This window comes from Canis lupus, chromosome 15, assembly GCF_011100685.1.
Source record: "Canis lupus familiaris isolate Mischka breed German Shepherd chromosome 15, alternate assembly UU_Cfam_GSD_1.0, whole genome shotgun sequence".
NCBI classification, from domain to species: domain Eukaryota; kingdom Metazoa; phylum Chordata; class Mammalia; order Carnivora; family Canidae; genus Canis; species Canis lupus.
The window spans coordinates 45168803-45188895 of record NC_049236.1 but is presented as its reverse complement, the minus strand read 5'-3'; the positions used below and the strand labels follow the sequence as shown (position 1 = coordinate 45188895).

General features: G+C 33.1%; 1 protein-coding gene across 19 annotated transcripts in view; it reads left to right on the top strand.

Annotated features, from left to right (window-relative positions):
- The window catches only part of SLC10A7 (solute carrier family 10 member 7), a 243037-nt gene that overhangs the window by 71437 nt on the left and 151507 nt on the right, over positions 1 to 20093 (top strand). For 16 of the 19 annotated variants that reach the window (XR_005370809.1, XR_005370808.1, XR_005370811.1 and 13 more), the window contains one exon: positions 2846 to 2884. Coding sequence is in view for 12 of the 19 variants with exons in the window: in XM_038558933.1 (XP_038414861.1) it covers positions 2846 to 2884 (39 nt within the window). In the remaining 7 variants the exon portion in view is untranslated. Of the gene's footprint in view, positions 1 to 2845; positions 2885 to 13739; positions 14825 to 20093 lie in introns of those variants that run through there. The other 3 variants (XM_038558946.1, XM_038558941.1, XM_038558945.1) reach the window with 3 other exon arrangements.

Here is a 20093-nt window from a genome sequence, read left to right as displayed (position 1 = left end):
CGTAGCAGTAGTAAACTTTAAAACATTATTTATTTAAGCATATTTATGTAACTGTATGTAACTGTATCATAATAGGGAGGCTATGGGAAGTAAAACAAGAGGTTGTGAAAGAGGTGTTTATATTGAGTTGAGACTAAAGTCTTAATCTGTCATTGCTGTCGTTTGGCTGTGGAGCCAGGTGTCAGATTCAGTCTTCTGCCAATCCTTGGATTCTGTCAAACAAATAGAATAACTTAGTAGGAGAAGACGACTTTGGACATTCCTGGGAATCTTATTTATTTCAGTGATTCGATTAATACACATGGAGGTACTTAGGAGGAGCTTCATCAGATTCCTTCCTCAGAAGACTTTAATTTCTAGTGGGGCAAGGAGGCACATTATCTGAGTAGTGTGAAAAGAGCCATGCCCAAGCAGGCATGGGGACACTCAATCCACCTAGAAGTGTAGATGTATGTGTGTGGGAGGAGGTGATTGAAAGCTTCTTGGAGGGAGTTGCTAAAATAAGTAGGAATTACCTAGGTAGAGGAAGGGAGAAAGACAGAGATAATAAATAGCATAATGAATTTAAGGAATTGCAAGTAGTTGAGTGTTGTCAGAATATAAAATTGGAGGCAAGAAATAAGATGGACAGAGACCTGTTCACGGAGGGCCTTGTATATGGTGCTGAGGAGCCGGAAATGCCTCCTTAAGTCTAAAGACATGCATGCCTCTTATGTATCAATTAAATACTCTCTAAATATTTATCAACGCTCTTTGGAACTCTGGAAAACCTAATTCCCTTATATGCTGCAAGAGTAGAATTAAGTCAACTTTTAGCTCAATTATTTGTTACTGTTGAGCCCAAGACCCTTGGTTCAGTGTCTGATTTCACATGATTCTTCAGATTACCCTGCACCTTCATCAGCCATTTCATGAATGATTGCCAGAGCTCAGTGCTTGGGAGCACCGAGTGGTAGGATAGACGAGTGAGTTCAAACTCGTCAGCCCTGGCAGAAGAACAACTAAGAGGCTGGCCTGCAGCATCTTGGGTGCCTGAGATGGTCTGTCCCTGTCATCACCATCATTTTATAAAATGCCAATCCACATAAAATTCATTGTTTGTGTTTCAATTAAAAAATGAGAACTGGTTGGAGTGGGAGAATGGTGATTTGATCTGATGAGTAGTAGCTGACTTGTTTTGCTTTGACTTCTGAGTCTTTTTTATTTCTAATGATCCATGTTTTTTTGTTTTTGCTTTTGTTTGTTTTTAAATACTAGCCCAAACCATTAGTTACCTTGAATAAGGCTGGTGAAAGGCACTGGAAAGCAACACATTTGGAAGAGAGGAACTCAAAGAGGAATGCCTCACTCCTTTACTTAGAGGAGATCAATCCATTTTAAGGGCAAAATAGAGTCTAGAAATAAACAGTGTTTGTGGGGAAGTTGCATTTTTAATTTTTTGTAGGAAGGAAGGCAGTATTCCCAGTTGATCTTATTACAACTCATTTATTTTTATAGTTTTACTATTTTTCTCCACACATTATGGAATTCCAGGAAAATGGGTTAAATATGTTGCTATAGTTTACAATTGTCATTTGTAATGTTTTATTTAGCCAAATCTTTTTTTTTTTTTTTCTCCTCTACTCCCTGTACAACACAGAACACCATATGCCATTGTCACTGTCAGGAAGCAAAGGTTTCCCTGGTCTGTGCCTGTGCCTATGTTTATGCCACAGAGGAGCTGTGGTCCAGTGCCATCTTTTATTGATAGGGCCAGCAAAGGAGAAATCTAATGAAATTATCAAAGCTTTGAATTAATTATGAACTTGAATAGGAGAGCTAAGCTCTCTGGAGCCAGGGATCTCATTACCCATGCACTCTCATTGCATCCTCTTCTGGAGCAGAAGGCATTTTCAGCTATAGCTCTTAGCCTGGCTTTGGACTTTATTCAAACTTGCTAAACTGACATCCTTTTCTTACTACGACGTGGCTGCTAATGTCCATGATGATTAATTTAATTCTGCTCTGGATCTACAGAAGATGTCAATAGGTTTTCTCTACCCCTCCTTTTGCTTTTTATTATTTTTTTCTTTCCCTCTCCTTTTGTCCCCACCAAATTGGATGTTATACAAGTTTTTATCCTTTTTGGGTAATATGAGAAGCTTTCAGGATTCAGTTGTAGCTTCATGGAATATAGTGATTCATTTAAAGTTAAGAACTATATTGTATCTACTATGTATTCCCTGGATATTTAGGTAAGCACAAAGTCAAATATTTCTTCTTTGAATTTTGAACACCAATTGTTCCACCAAGTGGAAGTTTTTCTTGCTTGTTTCTACTTTAGAATTAATGGTATAACAGTAACTTCCACCCTCTTAGCAGCATTGTTTGTATTCTAGTATGTGTTGTATGGGAACAACAGATCTCACTTTGTAAATGTAGCTCATAAAGCTCCCTGATGCAGAGTACTTAATATTTGCTTTACAATTCTGGTTTCTCTTTACATGGTAATATGAAAAAAAATTTTTTTGATAAATAAATCAACCTCTTTTTTAAGTCTAATAGCAAAATCAATAACAACAAGATTTTGATTTACTATTGGTGATGATTCTTTGGTACTGTCATATAGGTTCATATAGGTTCTGCTTGCTTTTGAGACCCATTATTTATGAATTCATAAGCTGCAGCTCATCTATCTTAGTAAAGTAGAGGCCACTGGCAATTTTTGTAAGCAGTGACTAACTTTGCTTTATAGAGTCAATGTTTTAAGGTTTTGAGTAGTGGGGGATGGGAGAATGATAATCTTTGCTTTTCCTTTTTCTATTTACTTTCAGTGAGTGTTTTCCCCCATTTATTTTCTTTATAGGCAGCTGCAATATTTAATTCAGCCTTTGGAAGTTTTTTGGTAAGTAAACATGGTTTAACTTGTCTATTATAACTTTTGTTGTGATGTTGTCTGTATGAAAGATTTAGTGAAAATTGGACTTCTTTTACCATTTAGTTAAGTGTAAAAGTTCTTGAATCTTTTTATATGCCATTAAGCATACCCTGAAAAATTATTTGATAAATAAAGGAAATGTTCTTTTACAATATAATTTGGAGGTTTGGGGTTTAATATACCATTTAATGGATTTAAGGAATCAATTAAAACACTGTGTGTCTCCTTATAGAAGTTATGTCAATATATTGATCATTTAATGAGGTCTTTTAGATTATTATTATTTTGTATCATGGGACTAGGGATTTTGAAAAGGAAACATGACCCAGCTGGTCAGAAAGGGAATGCTAATTTACTTGTTGACATGTCATTTATTTTGTACACTTCACTGTCAAAGAAGCTACTGTCATGGATACTTCTGAGAAATCTTTGTAAAAAAAATTTGAAATGAGAAAATAATTGAGTAATTTGCAAGAAAATGCAATATTGTTTTGACATGTGAGCTGTAAATTGTATAGAGGTTAAAAAATAGTCCAGTGTTCATAAGTAGAGCCAGTATGATTATTATGACAATACTATTTTAGCATTTTCAATCATTGTTTTTTAGATAATGATGTAACAAAGATTTGGTTTGTGTGATGAAAGAATGAGAAAGAAACTGAGTTTTCCATTAGTTGAATATTTTTATTTATAGCCTCCCTAAAACTTTGCGAAATTCATGAAAACAAATTAGAATATTTTATTTTTAGGTACATAATTCAGTGACAGATATGAAGTACAGTGATAATTGAGAATAAAATCAGTGGGGTATAAAATAATTCATGAATCTAGGCAAAATATTAATTACTGCTCTTTAAAATATTCTTTATGTCACTTATGATTGTATGTATTTGAATGTAGCTGAAGCTTTTAAGTGTATTGTTTGCATAGTGTTAATTCTGTGAGTGCTACACAGCTTTTAAGGTCCCAGTGTCATAGAGCCTTTAATGATGTAGTTTCTACAAAATATATGCTTAGGGTATGTCTTATTTTTAAAGAAGTAGTAATGTGATTCCCAATGCTGTATTATTATTATTGGGTTTTAGAAGAGAGCTAATAGTGTCTATTTAATGAAAATTAGCTCTTGAGCTACTTATTTCAGACTCAGTAATATTTTGTGAAATTGTTTTTTCATCTAAGTATTATTTTCTGTATATTGTCACAATTGACAAAATAATATCTGTAAAATATGATCTTATTGGAAGCCAGTTTTTTTTTCCTCTATGGTTTGGAATCTTATATGTCTACTATCAAAACATGGTTTGTAAGCTAGATCTCTTACTCTTTAAAATGTCTACGGTAATTGAGAAAATACATTTGAGGCAGTTGAGTAACTAAAGCAAAATGTACTGTCCTTTAGTTGGAAGATAAGCTCCCTAAGTATAGTTTGAGTTTTGCACTGATTGTATCAACGATGAACAACCATATCAGAATATTTTTCTCCTAGGCCCGTTTCTTGGTAAGATCCTGGGAGGTAAAACTTGTTCTGGGGACTCCTTGGAACATTTTTTATGCTCTTTTCTTCTGAGAAGCATTCTCACTCCTTAGTCTCCTGCTCTGTTTCCTCTTTTCATCTTTTTTCTTACCTTAACTCAAGTAATCAAAAGTGTTTATTGATCTCCTACCACACTAATATGTGGAAGATGCAAGGAATAGGATGTGGGTCCCACTGTGCTATGGAGATGACACAGAATAAGAAATACAATGTAAAAAGTTAACAAGTTACACAAAAGATGTTACTAGATGATGTATGATTGTGTGTATGTATGATGGCACAGGTGATAGGCACTCAATTCAAAAGTCAGACAAGCAATTTCACTGAGCCAGGCCTTAAAGTATGGTAAGACTTAGCTAGTAGAGAAGAGAGGAGAGGAACTGGCAGAGAGGCACAAGTGTCTTTTCCCATTTTTCCTACCTATTCTCTTCCTTCCTTTTTCTTTCCCAAAGTTGGAAATTACTGGAAAGGGTTTGAGAATGAAAATGATGACTGGAAATGTTTTGTTCTAGTGTTATAAGAAATAATAATTCTCTTTCCTCCCCAACCCTCCCCTTCATCATTCCAACAAACCTTATGGACTATGTTTGAGTCTGGGCTCAACCAGCCAGAATTTGGTTCAGATTATTGAACAGAAAAATAATACTTGTGGCATATACAGGATAAAGGTTTATTTTTCCATTAACTAAAACCTGGAAGGAGACTACCATGTGTTGTATGGTGGCTTCATGGTCTCACTGTGGACAGATATGCCTATCTTTGTCTTCCATCCTCCACAGCATGCACTTTCCTTCCTTAAGCTTGCCTCAGTGTCCAAGACAGCTGCTGGAGCTCTAGCCCAAAAGATACCTGGATGTAAAGTCTTTACCTTGCGAAGACACAGAGGAGTGCTCCTAAAATCTAAGTTTGCTTTCTTTAAACAACATTCCTGGAATTCCAACAGTATACTTGCAGTAATATCATATTGCATAGCTTATTCAAATGATCATACCTAGCCAATGGAGAGATGTGGATATGCAGCAATTTGCTAAGAGCTAAAAATTGGGGTTTCCATTACTAAGAAAGAAGACAATGAATATTAAAAGACAACTGACACTTTCTGCCTATAAGCAGTGTACAGCAATTGCCAAGAATTCAAAAAAAGAGATTAATCTCAGTTGAATGATATGAGAAGGGTTAAGGGAGAAGCTGGTGTTTGAGTTGGGCTTGGGAAAAGGACTTATTTTAGAGGAAGGAAATTCCAAATCATAACCTTCATGTTTTATTTTGTTATTCTTTTCTTTTCTACTTAATTTACTCTTAAAAAAATTATTGTTTTAATTTTAATTCCAGTATAGTTAACATACAGTGTTACATTATTTTCAGGTATACAATATAGTGATTCAGCATCTCCATACATCCCCCGGTGCTCATCATGACAAACTCTCTCTCTTTTTCTCTTTGCTCATTTGTTTTCTCTCTTCAATTACACATATTAGTGAAATCATATGGTACTTGTCTTTCTCTGACAGACTTATTCCACTTAGGATAATATTCTCTAGGTCCATCCAAATCATTGCAAATGGCAAGATTTCATTCTTTTTTATGGCTGAATAATATTCCACTGTACATATATACTACCTTTTCTTTATCCTTTCATCTGTCAATGGACATTTGGGCTGATTCCATAATTTGGCTATTATAAATAATGCTTTTATAAACATAGGGGTGCACATATCCCTCTGAGTTCATGTTTTTGTATTCTTAGGGTACTCAGTACCCTAATCACAGTAGTGTGATTACTGGATCATAGGGTAGTTCTATTTTTAATTTTTTGAGGGACTGCTGTACTGTTTTCCATAGTGGCTATGCCAGCTTACATTCCCACCAATAGTGCAGGAGTGTTCCTTTTTGTCCATATCCTTGCCAACCCTTGTTTCTTATTTTGTTATTCTTAAAGGGTGGTACTTGTTAGAGAATTTTGGAATTTTCTTTATGAATGGAAATTATTAACTTGTTCTTAAAATTTAGGATTAGGGGTAGTAATATGGTTTCTGGAAACAGACTGGCTTGATTTAAATCCTTGCTTGATTGAATTACTAGTCTAATTACATGACCTTCCCTGTATATAAAATGGTGTAGATAGTACTGAAACTACACAGTTGTGGTGAGAATTAAATGGGATAATCTGTATAAAATACTTGTATGATCTAAGTTTTGTCCAAGCTCTGCCATGATTTTTTTTTGTTCAGGGACATCCATAAACTGAAGAATTGGTTACCACTGACTAATGATTCTCTGATTATTCTCTGGTTATAAGTGACCATTTCTTTTGTATTTACATAGTGGAATTTGAAAAAATCTGAAGTAAATACCTTCAGATTACATCAAAACTTTGAATGAAAGGCTTTTATTAGAAGAATTTTTGAAGAAAGAACTCTGAGAGCATTTTTGTTGATTTTTAGACATCTGGGTATACCAAATAAAATACTGTACATATTTATAGCTAGTTTAATAATGTCCCAGGTCTAATTAAAACACAGTGTTTTTAACAACTAATTGTTACAGAGAACTGCGTTGTTGCTTTTTTTTTATGTAGCTAGGCTGGTAATAACCAATGATAGATGAATTCAATTTACATAAATTTCAGACCAAGAGAATATTTTAAAATCATGCCACGGAGGATTGCTTTAAGTTAAGAAGTTAATGTCATTATCTCCTCCTCTCATTTAAATTGTTCTGTTTACAATAATTGTGAGCATAATAAGTGTTTTAAGATTTCCCACTTGATGAGATTTTAATAAAATTTGATAGTCACCACTCTGAATAACTAAAATCTTATCTATAAAAAATTTTTACTATGTAAAACCAGGCATTTCAAGTTCAACCATCTCATGTATTGCTTCCTCATCAAAAGAAAGATCTTTTAAAAAATAGATATTGGCAACTTTTAAAACAATTCCAACTGAAAAATCTTCTCTTTAATGTAAAAAGGTTTAACTGTGCTGAAAAAAATTTTGATCACATGTTTTGTTAGACTTTTGGCATTTTTGGTTTGGAGGCTGAATTCAGTGTTTCCATGTCTTCAAGAATTACAGGTTAAAGTTTAAAAGGAAAAGGTAGAACTTTTTCTTTTTAGGTTCCTCAGCCTACTTTATGATTTTTAGTAACTCTTCCGGGAGTCTGGTAATTCCTGAGGAAACCCTGGTGAGTAATAAAATTGATGCTGCCAAAATGAGCTTCTGATAACTGTGTCACACCTTATAGCAATTCACAAATGTAAGGATTTCTGAAACATTACCAAAGAGATACAAAAAGTGAAATCATCTTTGTGAATGCATAACACCAAGTCTAAGAAAGATCTGTAAGAGTTACTGTTTACTTTCTAAATCTCTTCACTTAAAGTATCAAAAAAATGGGCTTCTTTTATGTAATTCTTTAAAAATAGTCATTACTGCATTACTGGAACCAGCAGAAGCTATTCTAAGATGGATAAGGGTTAAAAGGAACTCCTTGCCTTAGCTGAAGAACTAGCCCAGAACATAGTTTTCTTCCCTTACCCTATTGTTGCTCTGTCTTCCCTCTTTGCTTTGGCTGTTCCACCATTACTACCAAGCTTTGTAGTAAGATTTGGATAGTTACTGATACTGTTATAGTTGCTAAAAGAAAAGAAATTCCAAACGCAAATGCCATGTTTTAATAACCTAGGATGTATGTTTACCACCCTGTTTTATTCTTCCTTTCTTGTACAAAAATGTACTGAGCCATACTTGGCATGGTCAGAAAGGAAGCACATTTACTTTGTTATCCATTGATTGCTGTGCAGCACTGCTTTTTAAAAATCAGCAAGAATTTCAAACATTAATGAAGAGGGTGAAGGGTTGTAACCAAAGAAGACTCAATTGTTACCTTAGTTTTCTCTCACCTAAATTTAGCATGTCAATTTTTAATTTGATTTATATTTTTGGAATACTCATTTTATGTAACACTGAAAACTATGCTGATTTTTTTTCTTAGTTTGCTTAAAATCTTGATCAACCCAAATTACTCAGTTGAGATCTTGGTTTTCCCCCAAAAGTTCATGACTCATTTATAGAACAGGTTTTTATTTTCATTGAGCTTACATGCCAAAACAAACAGCTGCAGTTCTAAGCAGTTTTCATTACAACGTTATAGGATGTTATTTCAAGTTCATCCTTTATTGCTAAGGACTCGATAAAACCAGGATTTAAGATAACCTGTTTGGGGCTTTAAAATATCTCATGAACTATGTTCAGACAATGGAAAACTGGTTTCTCCCTTTATAAAATGGCACCCATCATCATGCTATGTATTTCATTGAATCATCTTTTTGGGCAAATGAATATCATAAAAGTTGGATTGTTGAGAACAGACTACTTATTGTTTTAAAAAAATGCAATTGGTTCAGTTAACAGTATGGCACAAAATAGAAAAATAGAATATAAAATTAACACACATATACTTAGAGTCCATTAGAGTCAAGGCCCTTATCTAGATACTGAAGCAAATACACAAAACATAAGTACAATAAAAGATTTAAGAAAGCAGAAAGACAAGAACTGCCTTCAAGGCAGTGTCCTCCAAATTTCAGGCACTTTTATGACTTTTGCCATGGTGACATATTATTTGTATTATTGTTAAAAATTTTTAAGGATTTTATTTTTTTAAGGTAATCTTTACACTTACATGAGGTACTAACCCACGACCCTAATATCTATAGTCATATGCCCCACCCACTGAGCCAGCTTGGCACATCTGAAACTCACTTGTAAAATTTAACTTTATTTCAAAGTGAAACTTGACATCAACGCATAAACAGTCTTGTTATGAGTAGAAGGTAACCGAAATGAAATCAAATGACAAAAAGCTATTATTAATTTGTAACTAAACTCTGCTGCGAACATAAGTCCAAAGCCTGCCCTCTTTTTGATAAAAAGTAAAATTAGTGCTGGTACCAAACCAAGAACAATCATGCAATCTAAAAGATTGAAAATATTTTTTGAAAAGAGAGCAAGTTTTATCATGAATTTTCTGCTCATGTGTCCTTTAAGTCATCTTGCTTTGACTTCCACTTTGGGCAACACTGTTCTCTCAGGTCATTTCTCAATCATTTCATCACAGACTTGAATTAAAACCACTGGGGGAGGTCAAATGAAGAAATCCCCAGAATCAGGGACTCTAGCAACCTGAACATGTTATTGTTTCTTTCATCAGAGTTATTTTCCACATGACATTTGCCCAGAAAAGCAGCATGCATGTGTGTCGGTCATGTTTGTAGAGGTAAAAATATGCTGTAATGCTTGAGTAAGGAAAACCCTGTGATAGCTATATTTGGGTTTGTTTCTAAAACAAACTCTTACTTGACTTGAAGAGCAGTCAGTGTGAATAAAAATGGTCTTTGTTACTTAATAAAAATGTATAGAATCCTTACCTACTCCATTTTAGCTATGTCTGTGTTGTCTGACAGGACTTGTGTAGCAAGTAAATACATTAGTCACAGTGACCATTTTTCTTGCAAATTTGTGACATAGATTTAATTATAGGAATGACCAGCAACTTACAAATCTAATTTTGGTAGAGGCTGAGGCAACTTTTTTTTTATTTTAATAATGATGGATTTTTTTAAAGCAATGATTTCATTACTATTTAAAGAAATCTACTGGTGTAGAACTAGCCAATTGACTGAAGTTATTTTATTACCCTTTAAGAAATGCCATGTACTTTCATTTCTATTTTTATTAATTTTTAAAATATCACTCTGGAAAATACTTGCTCCTATACACATTTAGATAAAAATAAATAATTATAAATGGGGAGGTAGGATACTTATAAGAGCCTCCTACAAAACATTATCCTGGTGGTTAGTTAAAATGACTAAATTTCCTTAATTCAAATTCAGCCTACTACAGGATTGCTTAGTTTATGGCACTTAGTAGGAGACACCCACTAACTAGTAATTGATGATAATGTGGTAGATAGTTCTCATTTCTCCATACTAAAAGTTTACTATGATTAATCTATTTATTAAGCTAATATTTGGGAGATCTGGGAATAATAATGCAGTGAGCCAAGCAAGGTTTGTGTCTTCAGCTGCCTTACAGATTCTCAGGGTAAGAACATCAAATCCCATGGCAGGCAGGGGAGAGGAGGAAATAATTTTCCATTATTAAAATACGTCATTGACTCAGACCCCATTGCCATTCCAAAATAAATCTGGACATACGGAAAGAAGCAGGACGGCATCTGAGCTTGCATAAACCATATCAACTTCTAGATTCTACCAACCAAAAAGAATCTTTTTATTTTAATTACTGGTTTTTATGATAAAGCAATGCTAGACATCTGAATTCCACTGAGGAATCAGGTTTTTTAATAAACATTTAGCACTTCTCAAAACCAATAATCTGTGTTATTGGAAATGGCAGATTGTAATTTGAAATAAAAAAAATCAAACATCAGGGTTTTTTTTTTTAGCTCTAACTCACCTCACATCATTGTTTGACCTTATATCAATTTTATTTAATGAAACATTTATGGCCTTCCTACTATGTGCTAGGCTCTGGGCAAGGTTCTAGAAATCAAGAAGAAGAAAAAAAAGGAATATATGAGGCATCAAGGAGTATAAAAATTCCTGGATTTCCATGGCATTTGTCCCAGTATGATTCCCCAAACTGATTCCTTAGTCACCAACTGATTATTTGAACTCAACAAAGTTTGAAGACCACTTATTTTAACTGTAGAACTCCAAGTAAAGTAGTAGATTGTCATCTCCAGTTATCACAAAACAAACAAAAGCCATTCCATTTTTATTACAACTTTAAGGAAAACTAGATTTTAGGTTTGTGGGTCCGCCAACTTAGCTGTTTTAAAAAGCAATTTGTCAGAGACCAGATTCAGTTTCTAAGTATATCAAAAGCTGACTTACAAAAGTTACTTACAAAAGTATCTTAACCAAATATAACTTATTCTGTGGGAACACTGTGTTAAAAATTAACTTTAAAAAACTATTATAGTAGTATATGTTTATTATAGAACTTTTGAAAAATCAAGATAGAATCATCTAGATATAACTAGTCATAGCATTTTGGTGTATGTCCTTTGTATTTTTTACATATAGTTAGCAAAAGTGGTATTGCATCATATAGACGATTTTATTTTCTGAATTACCCTTTAACAACATATATAAGCACTTCCTCATTTTCTGATTTCTACCTTGACAACTTGATTTTGCTTTATATAATAAATAATATACTGTATAATATTCTTTTGAATGAGGTATTGATATTTATTTAGTTATTTCTCCATTGGTAGATATATGGGTTGTTTATATTCTTTTACATTATTAAAAAAGATTTCACATTTTTGGACATAGATATTTGTGGTTCTCCCTTTTAATTTATCCTTTTTATGAAAAATCTCTAAAAGAGCAATAACTGAGTAAAATACTATGAACTTTTACAAGATTGTTGATGCTGTTAAATTGCTATCCAGAAATATTGAAGAAAATTATCATCCTAACATATGTAGGTTCAGAAATATTCATTTTCCTTTATCTTCACCAACTCTGGTTATTATTTTTTTAAGTTTTAGCAAACTGATATTTTAATCCTGATTATAATTTTTTGAGAAGTTGATCTTTTATTATCTATTAATTGGCTATTTGAGATTCGTCTATTGTTGATTATTTGTTCATATCCTTTGCTTACTTTTCTAATTGGGATGCTTATTTCGGTTTCAAAGTGGTCTTTATATATTGAGGATATGAATACTCTATTACATATATTGAATTTATTTGTGTGTGTGGGTGAGAAGAGATGATTTTTGATCGACAGAAGTTTAAAATTTTTTTAAGTCAGATTTATTGAGATACAATTTTTATACAGAAAAATTGACCCATTTTAGATGTACAGTTGTGAGTTTTGACAAAATGTATACAATCATGTAACGACCTCCTCACTCAAGACAAAGAATATTACCATTTCCTCCAAAAACTCTTTCTTTGTAGTCAGTCCCCTTCCCCAACGTTAGCCCTTGGCAATCACTGGATTTTTTTCTTATCCTTTTCTTATGCCTTTTCTAGAAGGTCATGTGAATGGAATCATACAGTGTGTAACCTTTTGAGTCTGGCTTCTTTCACTTAGTATATGCTTTTGTGATTCATCTTTTTTGTTCTATGTATCTATCAGTAGCTCACTCTTTTTTATTGCTAAATAGTATTACATTATGAATTGACTGGTTGATGAACTTCATATTGTTTCCTGTGTTTGGCAATTATAAATAAAACTGCTCTAAGTATTTGTGTACAGATTTTGTGTAGATGTATGTTTTCATTTCTCCTGGGGAAAATACCTACATGTAGAATTGCTGAGTTATATGGTAAGTATGTGTTTAATATTGTACAAAACCACCACACCGTTATCCAGAGTCATTGTACCATTTCACATTCCTACTAGGAATGTGTGAGGAATTCAGTGCTCCACAGCCTGGCCAGCCCAAGGTATTAGCAATACTTTTTATTTTTGTAGTCTAACAGATATACCAGGTATATCTAGTATGTTAAAAAGCAAAGCCCATTATGTGAGTTCTGTAAATACAAATAAGTTTGAAAGCACTTGACCTGATTATGGTGTCATTAAACAAAGAAGTTAATTTATGTCTTCACTGTCCTTCCTGGGTTTGTTTGTTTATTTTTTCATGTAATTCCAGTTTTGTGGTTTTACTTTGATATCTACATAGTGACATATATGCTTGTCCCTGAAAATGATTAGATCAGTGTTCATGACTCTTAAATTAAATTTTTCTCTATCTTAGGATATTATACGTGACATTAATACAGTTATTTAAGATAAAATTATTTGTTTGAAGTGTGAATGGATATGTACATAGAAGAGTAAAAATTATAGAAAGCTAGGGATCCCTGGGTGGCTCAGCGGTTTAGCGCCTGCCTTTGGCCCAGGGCGCGATCCTGGCGTCCTCAGAATTGAGTCCCACGTCAGGCTCCCTGCATGGAGCCTGCTTTTCCCTCCTCCTGTGTCTCTGCCTCTCTCTCTCTCTCTCTCTCTCTCTCTCTCTATCATAAATAAATAAATAAATCTTAAAAAATTATAGAAAGTTCATTTTGATGTTTATCAATTAATCTGCAGATAGTCACACAAATTGACAGTAAAATGCTTCTATTTGGAAGATTATAGAATAAGTTGATAGCTTTCTAAATAGAGGACTTTTCAACAATAAGTTTATAATTTTAAAAATCTGATCAATTTGACTTTAACTTTTATAATTAAACAGGCTCTACTGATCGGGGGAAGAAGTCTTATGATGTGAACATGGTGGACACTAACATCAAAGCATCACAGATGAACATTGATTCATGTTTTACATGTTCACTGATGGTTATACCATGAGTTCACAGTGTATACGTTTTCTTTCTCTTTTGACAGGACAATATACTTATTTGCTACTTCTGGGTAGCTTTTTCCGTGAGGTTTTTAATAAGTAGAGAAATTATATTAAAAATGTCCACCATGTGTATAATTTATAGCAATGTTTGGTCTAATGGTCATTACTTATGGTTTAATTTTTTGTCTATCAGATAATTCTCTTGTAAGTAGTTATTTTCTAAAATGTTCCTAGGTTTCTACTTGAAAGCTAATGCTGTTCTTTTTATTTTTCATTTAGGAGAAGTAATGTTTATTAACATTTTTGGACTTTTGGTAATTTCCAAAAGCCAACGTGATACATTCTATCTCTTTTCTTACTGCTATCCTGTACATTGTTGTGAGGTTAACTTCGCATACTACTTTTATATGTCACTCCTATACCCCAATGCCTTTGGTGGCTCTTAGTTGCTCACCACCTTGCTGGCTGTTCAGCCATCCTCCCAGAGGGAGGAGGATCCCCCCCTCTCTGGTACCCTACTTTCGTTCCTGTGTTCCCTGTTGAGTTGCTCTTCTCCCTCTCCTCTCACCTCTTTGCTTACACTATTCTCATCCTTTTCATATCATGTCCATCTCTTGAAAGACTGCCTGCCCCTTGAAGACTGCTTCCATCTTTTATTGATAGTGGCTACTTAGCTCTTAGAAAGACTTTCCATCAAGATTATAACTGGTTAGTATAATTAGCTTAAAACAGTGACCTCGCCCACCTCTGGCAGTTTTTATCATCCTCTTCTTTTAATTTTTTTTCTAAAATACATATCTTCTAATGTATTACATATTTATTTATTGTGTTTACTGTCTCCCTTTATTTAAATGAAAGCCTCCATAAAGGTATGTATTGGTTTGGGTTGTTTTGGTTGATTTGGTTCACTACTGTATCGACATCACCTGAGTACCTGGCACGTGATAAGCACTCCAAAAATATTTGTTAAATGAATAAATAGAAATCATTCAATGAATGTTATTTTATCTTTCTTCTTATATCTAAGATTGTAAAATGTTTTGTATATGATATACAATTAAATGTATGTTAGTTGTTACAATTAAATTTTGAATTAGTTTGACAAAAATTCCAGTATCACTTTAATTGATTATCTCCCAAATTTTTATTACTGTTAAAATGATTTTAAATTGTAAGCTTTTAGTTTCAATAAAACTTATGCTATAGCCAAAATTTTATTGCTTTATAGTCACCATGTTGATTTAGAATGGGAGTGAAAACTCATTATTATAAGTTATATCTAAGTAATAATGAGTAATTTATAAGACTTCCTTCTTATAATAACTCTCTGTGAGTAGATTATGGCAGATTATCCCTATGTAATAGATTACCAAACTATATGCTTTTATCATTGAAATATGTCAGAAAGTTTTCCATAAAAAATACTACAAGTGTGATTGCTACATATATAGAGTGGGAAATTTATAAATGAGGATATAATAAATGATTGCCATTATATGGCATTGTAGAGAATTGTTGCAGTTAAGGAAAAGTATTTTATCATTAAAGTTTATTTTTAACAGTTTGTGAAATATATAATATAATTAAATTGACAAAAGAAGGCTGAGTTATTAAACAATGATGAAAAATTGTACAGTATCCTAGAGGAGAGATAAAAATATAAGTCTGAAAAATAGAAGAACCAAATCAATGGTATGTAAAAACAAATCCATATCTGACAGTCATTTAAAGTACTTAGAAAATAGAAATGACCAAAAAATAAAAAGAAAGAAAAGAAGAAAGCCAAGGTAATAATGAGGAAGCAGATAACTTGAACTTGGCAACATGATATGACAGCTATGAAAGCTAATGCAGTTCCTTCTTTAGAAGCGTCATGTTACAGCCTTCTGCATTTGAGTTTGGTAGCTTCATAATTCAGAATATTGCTTTGGAAAAAAAAGAATATTGCTTTGACTTTGGTCTTATTATCTTGTCAGGGGTTAAAATTTGTTAAGTGAGATATAGAAAATAGAGATGTGACTTGGCCTAGAGGAGGTTTGGAGAGTGATATATCTCTATATAATGGAGAAAGAAGAGACAGAATTTTAAGATACTCCAAGGAGGGATGTATAGTAAACCAGACATGATTTTTTGGTGGGAAAGTTGGTCCCATTTCCCTATGATAACCTAAAAAATACACTCATGCCATCTGCTATTTGTAATAGCAGCCCAATAAGCCATTCAGAATTCCTAATCAGTAACTACTGAGGTATATAGATTTGGAACAGAACAGCTTTTCAGTCTTTCTAGTAACTAAAATTAACAAGAAGAAAGGTTATTTCTTGTTTACAAAAAAAAAAAAAGATTGACATGTTAGCTTTTTTCTTTGCTTATTTCTACTTCTAAAGAAGACAATGAGTAGAGATGATGAAAAACATGAAAGAAATATAAAGGCTTTTTCCTTTTGTCCTTTAGTTCATGGGGGCTTTTTCTCTCAAAATGCTTGAGTCCTGATTCTGTATCATTAAATGTCTCTATAGAATTTTGGGTTCATATCTCATGTAGTTTCAAGCCAAACAGTTGTTTAAGTCAGAAGATTAAATTTCTAGCTCTAAATAAAACTGAATAAAAACTCCCATTGGTGTAGACAAGTGGTTGAAAATAAAAGGCTAAAGTGTGTAACAGTGGAAACTCCCTACATTTGGAAGAATACTTCCTCTTGTATCAGAATACTATTGTTCTTTTTTGTATGAATTTTTGGATATATTTGAAAAGTAACATTGAGATGTCCCAAAGGAGCAATCTCAACAAATAACCCTTAATCTTGAAGCAAATCTTCCATTGTGTCTGTTTTTTTTTTTTTTCAAATTCTAAAAAAAAAAAAAAAATTCTATCAACCTGGTGCCATAATTACTATGGGTTTTCTAGTGACAAAATTATCATAAACTAATGAAACTCTCAAATAGCATTGTGCATCTCTGATAGTTTTTGTAGATGTTGCTGGCCTTCATTTTTATATGGGAATTGTAAGTAGTGAGTCACCTAAAACATATATTTTGGTATGTTTTTAAGAAGACAAACAAATTAGAAAGGGAAGTTTTTCTCCTTCAAGAAAAGGACTGCCACATAGTTCTTAAATAAGTTTTTCTTTCTCTGCCGGAAATCACTCTTGATATCTCCAAGATCTGAGATCTCTTTTCTTGGCTTCAATCCTTCCTTGGCACGATGTCACCCCTAAACAGAATCAGTAATATTACTGGTTTTTTTCTTTGACTATTTGAATCATCCATTTTTTTAAGACATTGAGTTTTTCATTGCCAGGGATGTAGGTGGCATATACTTTGTAAATTTACAGTGGTCCTGTTTCAGAAACTGATTCTATGCTTCCATCTCACAGGGATGAACTCACATTGATCATATTCACAGAAAACAATTTATGGAGCAATCAGTTAAGAGTGGAAAAAATTGTTATGAGAAACTCATAGACAGTTGGGTTGATGCCTTCTGTCTTCATGGCTAAATCCACATGAGAAGATATTTTAATGAGAAGTTCATTTGGTAGGGGACATCTGGGTGGCTCAGTGGTTGAGTGTCTGCCTTCAGCCAGGTCATGGTCCTGGGGTTCTGGGATCAAGTCCCGCATTAGGCTCCCTGCAAGGAGCCTGCTTCTCCCTCTGGCTATGTCTCTGCCTCTCTGTCTCTCATGAATAAATAAATAAAATATATTTTTAAAAAGTTCATTTGGTAGGAATGGAATTAGAGGAAAGAGAGGTAGGGAAATAAATTCTGTTTGATTCTATCAGGCAGTTGTTAAGTATATGGATCTGGCTCTGCAACATGGGTATGTTGCTCTTGGAAACAGACAGGTTCACCATTTGGACCAGGGATCTTCTTTCCTAAATGGTATTTAGATATGTGTTCTTAAGAGTTACTTTTGGGTATTTTCTCAGTGGTTCCATCACTGACTGGTTTGCCCTTTAATTGATCACCATACCTTAAAGTGAAATCTTGCTGACATTGAAGCCATTTTAATGTTTTAAAGTGACTTTACATGTCTTCGTTGCAAAGGCATTTCCTTTATTGCCAAGTTCAGAGATAGGGAAGACACATTAATATTTTCATTTTGTATTACCTAGATAGCTGGACTGACCAACATGGTAGCCACAAGCCACATGTGGCTGTTTAAAATTAAATTAATTAAAATAAAATAAAATAAAACATTTCATTCCTCAGTCACACTAATCACGTTTCACGTATTCAGTAGCTATCTGTGACTGCTGGTTGCTGTATTGAACAGTACAGAATGTTGAACCTTTTTTTTTCATTGGAGAAAGTTCTGTTGAGCAATACTGGAGAGAGATGTTTAACTGGCAAAGTATTTTCCAGTTATTTTTTTTAATATACTATGGGATCAAATATTTTCATATGTCTTCACTGTGATATATTTATTTTAAGTAATAGCCCAACTTACGATTCTAATCCTCTCCAGTCATATATACATACATGATCAGCTGGTCAGGGATTTTGTTTTTAAAATACTAGTTGTTTAATTAGCACTTATGCATTTTACTTACAACATTTTACTTACAACAAGGTTCTCTTATAATGGTAGACTTCTTGCTTTTTCCAACACTGTGGAAATTATTATTAATAAATTAATAATATTCCTTCAGAAATGCTGACATTGCCAGGAAAATAAATGCAACCTTATATGTATAAAAGCTGTCCTTCAGAAAATAGGATACTGTTATACTAGAAGTGCCTGAAAGTCCATTCGTTTTCAGTCTGAATAGGATTTTAACTTGTGTGCTTTACTCTGCATTTAACAACTGTTCCCATGGGACTATTATAAATTTTTTTATCTGCTTTAACATCTGTCACATTTGAAAGATTATTTTCAATAAGACAAGTCTTTCTTACATGGTAGTTTAACTAGGTCAGTGATTTTCTAACATTTGAATTTCATTGATCAGTAAAATTTCAGAAGAAATTTTGGGGAGCACCTAATGATTTTAGTTTTGCATTTTGCTAAATAAGAACTACCACTTCTTATTGTCATCATTTTATGAAAGAGTGGACATTTAAACATGAAACCCAAAAGGGTGGGTTTTATCTTTCATTTATCATTCATTTATCATATCATTTATCAACCTGATGATAGTTATATTACATTCTTCTTCTTTTGCCCCATTTATTCCTTTAAAGTTTTGACTAGTCTCAAGCCAAAACTTCACTGTGGAAATTATCAATCTTTGTTGGTTTTCTTCTTCATTGATCTTTTTTATTTTTTACCACCTCTGTTTGGCATTTTGAATTATAATTTTGATTTTTCAAAGACTGTTGCTATTGAAGGAAATTCTATAATATTATTAGACCATGTGATACATGATAGAGATATATCAAAAGTTATTTAACAGTTTTAACCGTGCCATCTGTTAGCCAAATACTCATTTGTCTAATTCATATTCTGAGTTAAGTTTGTCCGAGTTATACTCCATAAGAGCTCAGAAGAAATAGGTATCTATCTCTTCCAGAAGGAAGATGAAAACAAAGGAATCAAGGCAAAATGACTTAAGTAGGCCTGAGAATCAGTTTCAAAGAAAAGACTCTTCGAGGAATATGGATAATATACCTTACTTGTTAAGAGCTTGGAATTTTAGGAAAAAAATGTAGTTTGGAAAAATAATGTTTTTAAGGTAACATTAAATATATATTTGTTATATATATTATTAATGTCTAATAACTACTTGTAGACTTTTTATGTGTTTTATGTGAAAAAACTTCTAGTGTTTTTATATACACTCATATATATATTTATTCATCCATATTCTTATACACAATTGTTCTTATATTAGGAAAGGTTATTTTTTACTGAATACTTTAAAGATAGTGGGTTCAATGTAGCTACTGGGAGGAGTACAAAGATCCCCAGGCACAGCTTCTCCTCTCCTAGATCATAGCTAAGGTACTGGGAATAGGGAGTATCTCCCACAAGGGATGGTATCAGAAGTTTTGCAGAATAAATAGAATTTGGGGTCTTTATTCCAGACTAGGACAAAGGAGGTCTTACTATTACTGATTCTTTATTCAAATATCTATCTAGTAGGGTTAGTCTTTGATGACTTATAATGTTAGTGTCTTGTAGACAGAATCTGGTATAATCCAAAATGGACAAGTAATACATAGAAGAAGGCCTAGTCTAATATTTGTCATAGCTGAATTTCTGTAGGGAAGGTGTATTTGACCTGAAGAGCCTGCCAATTA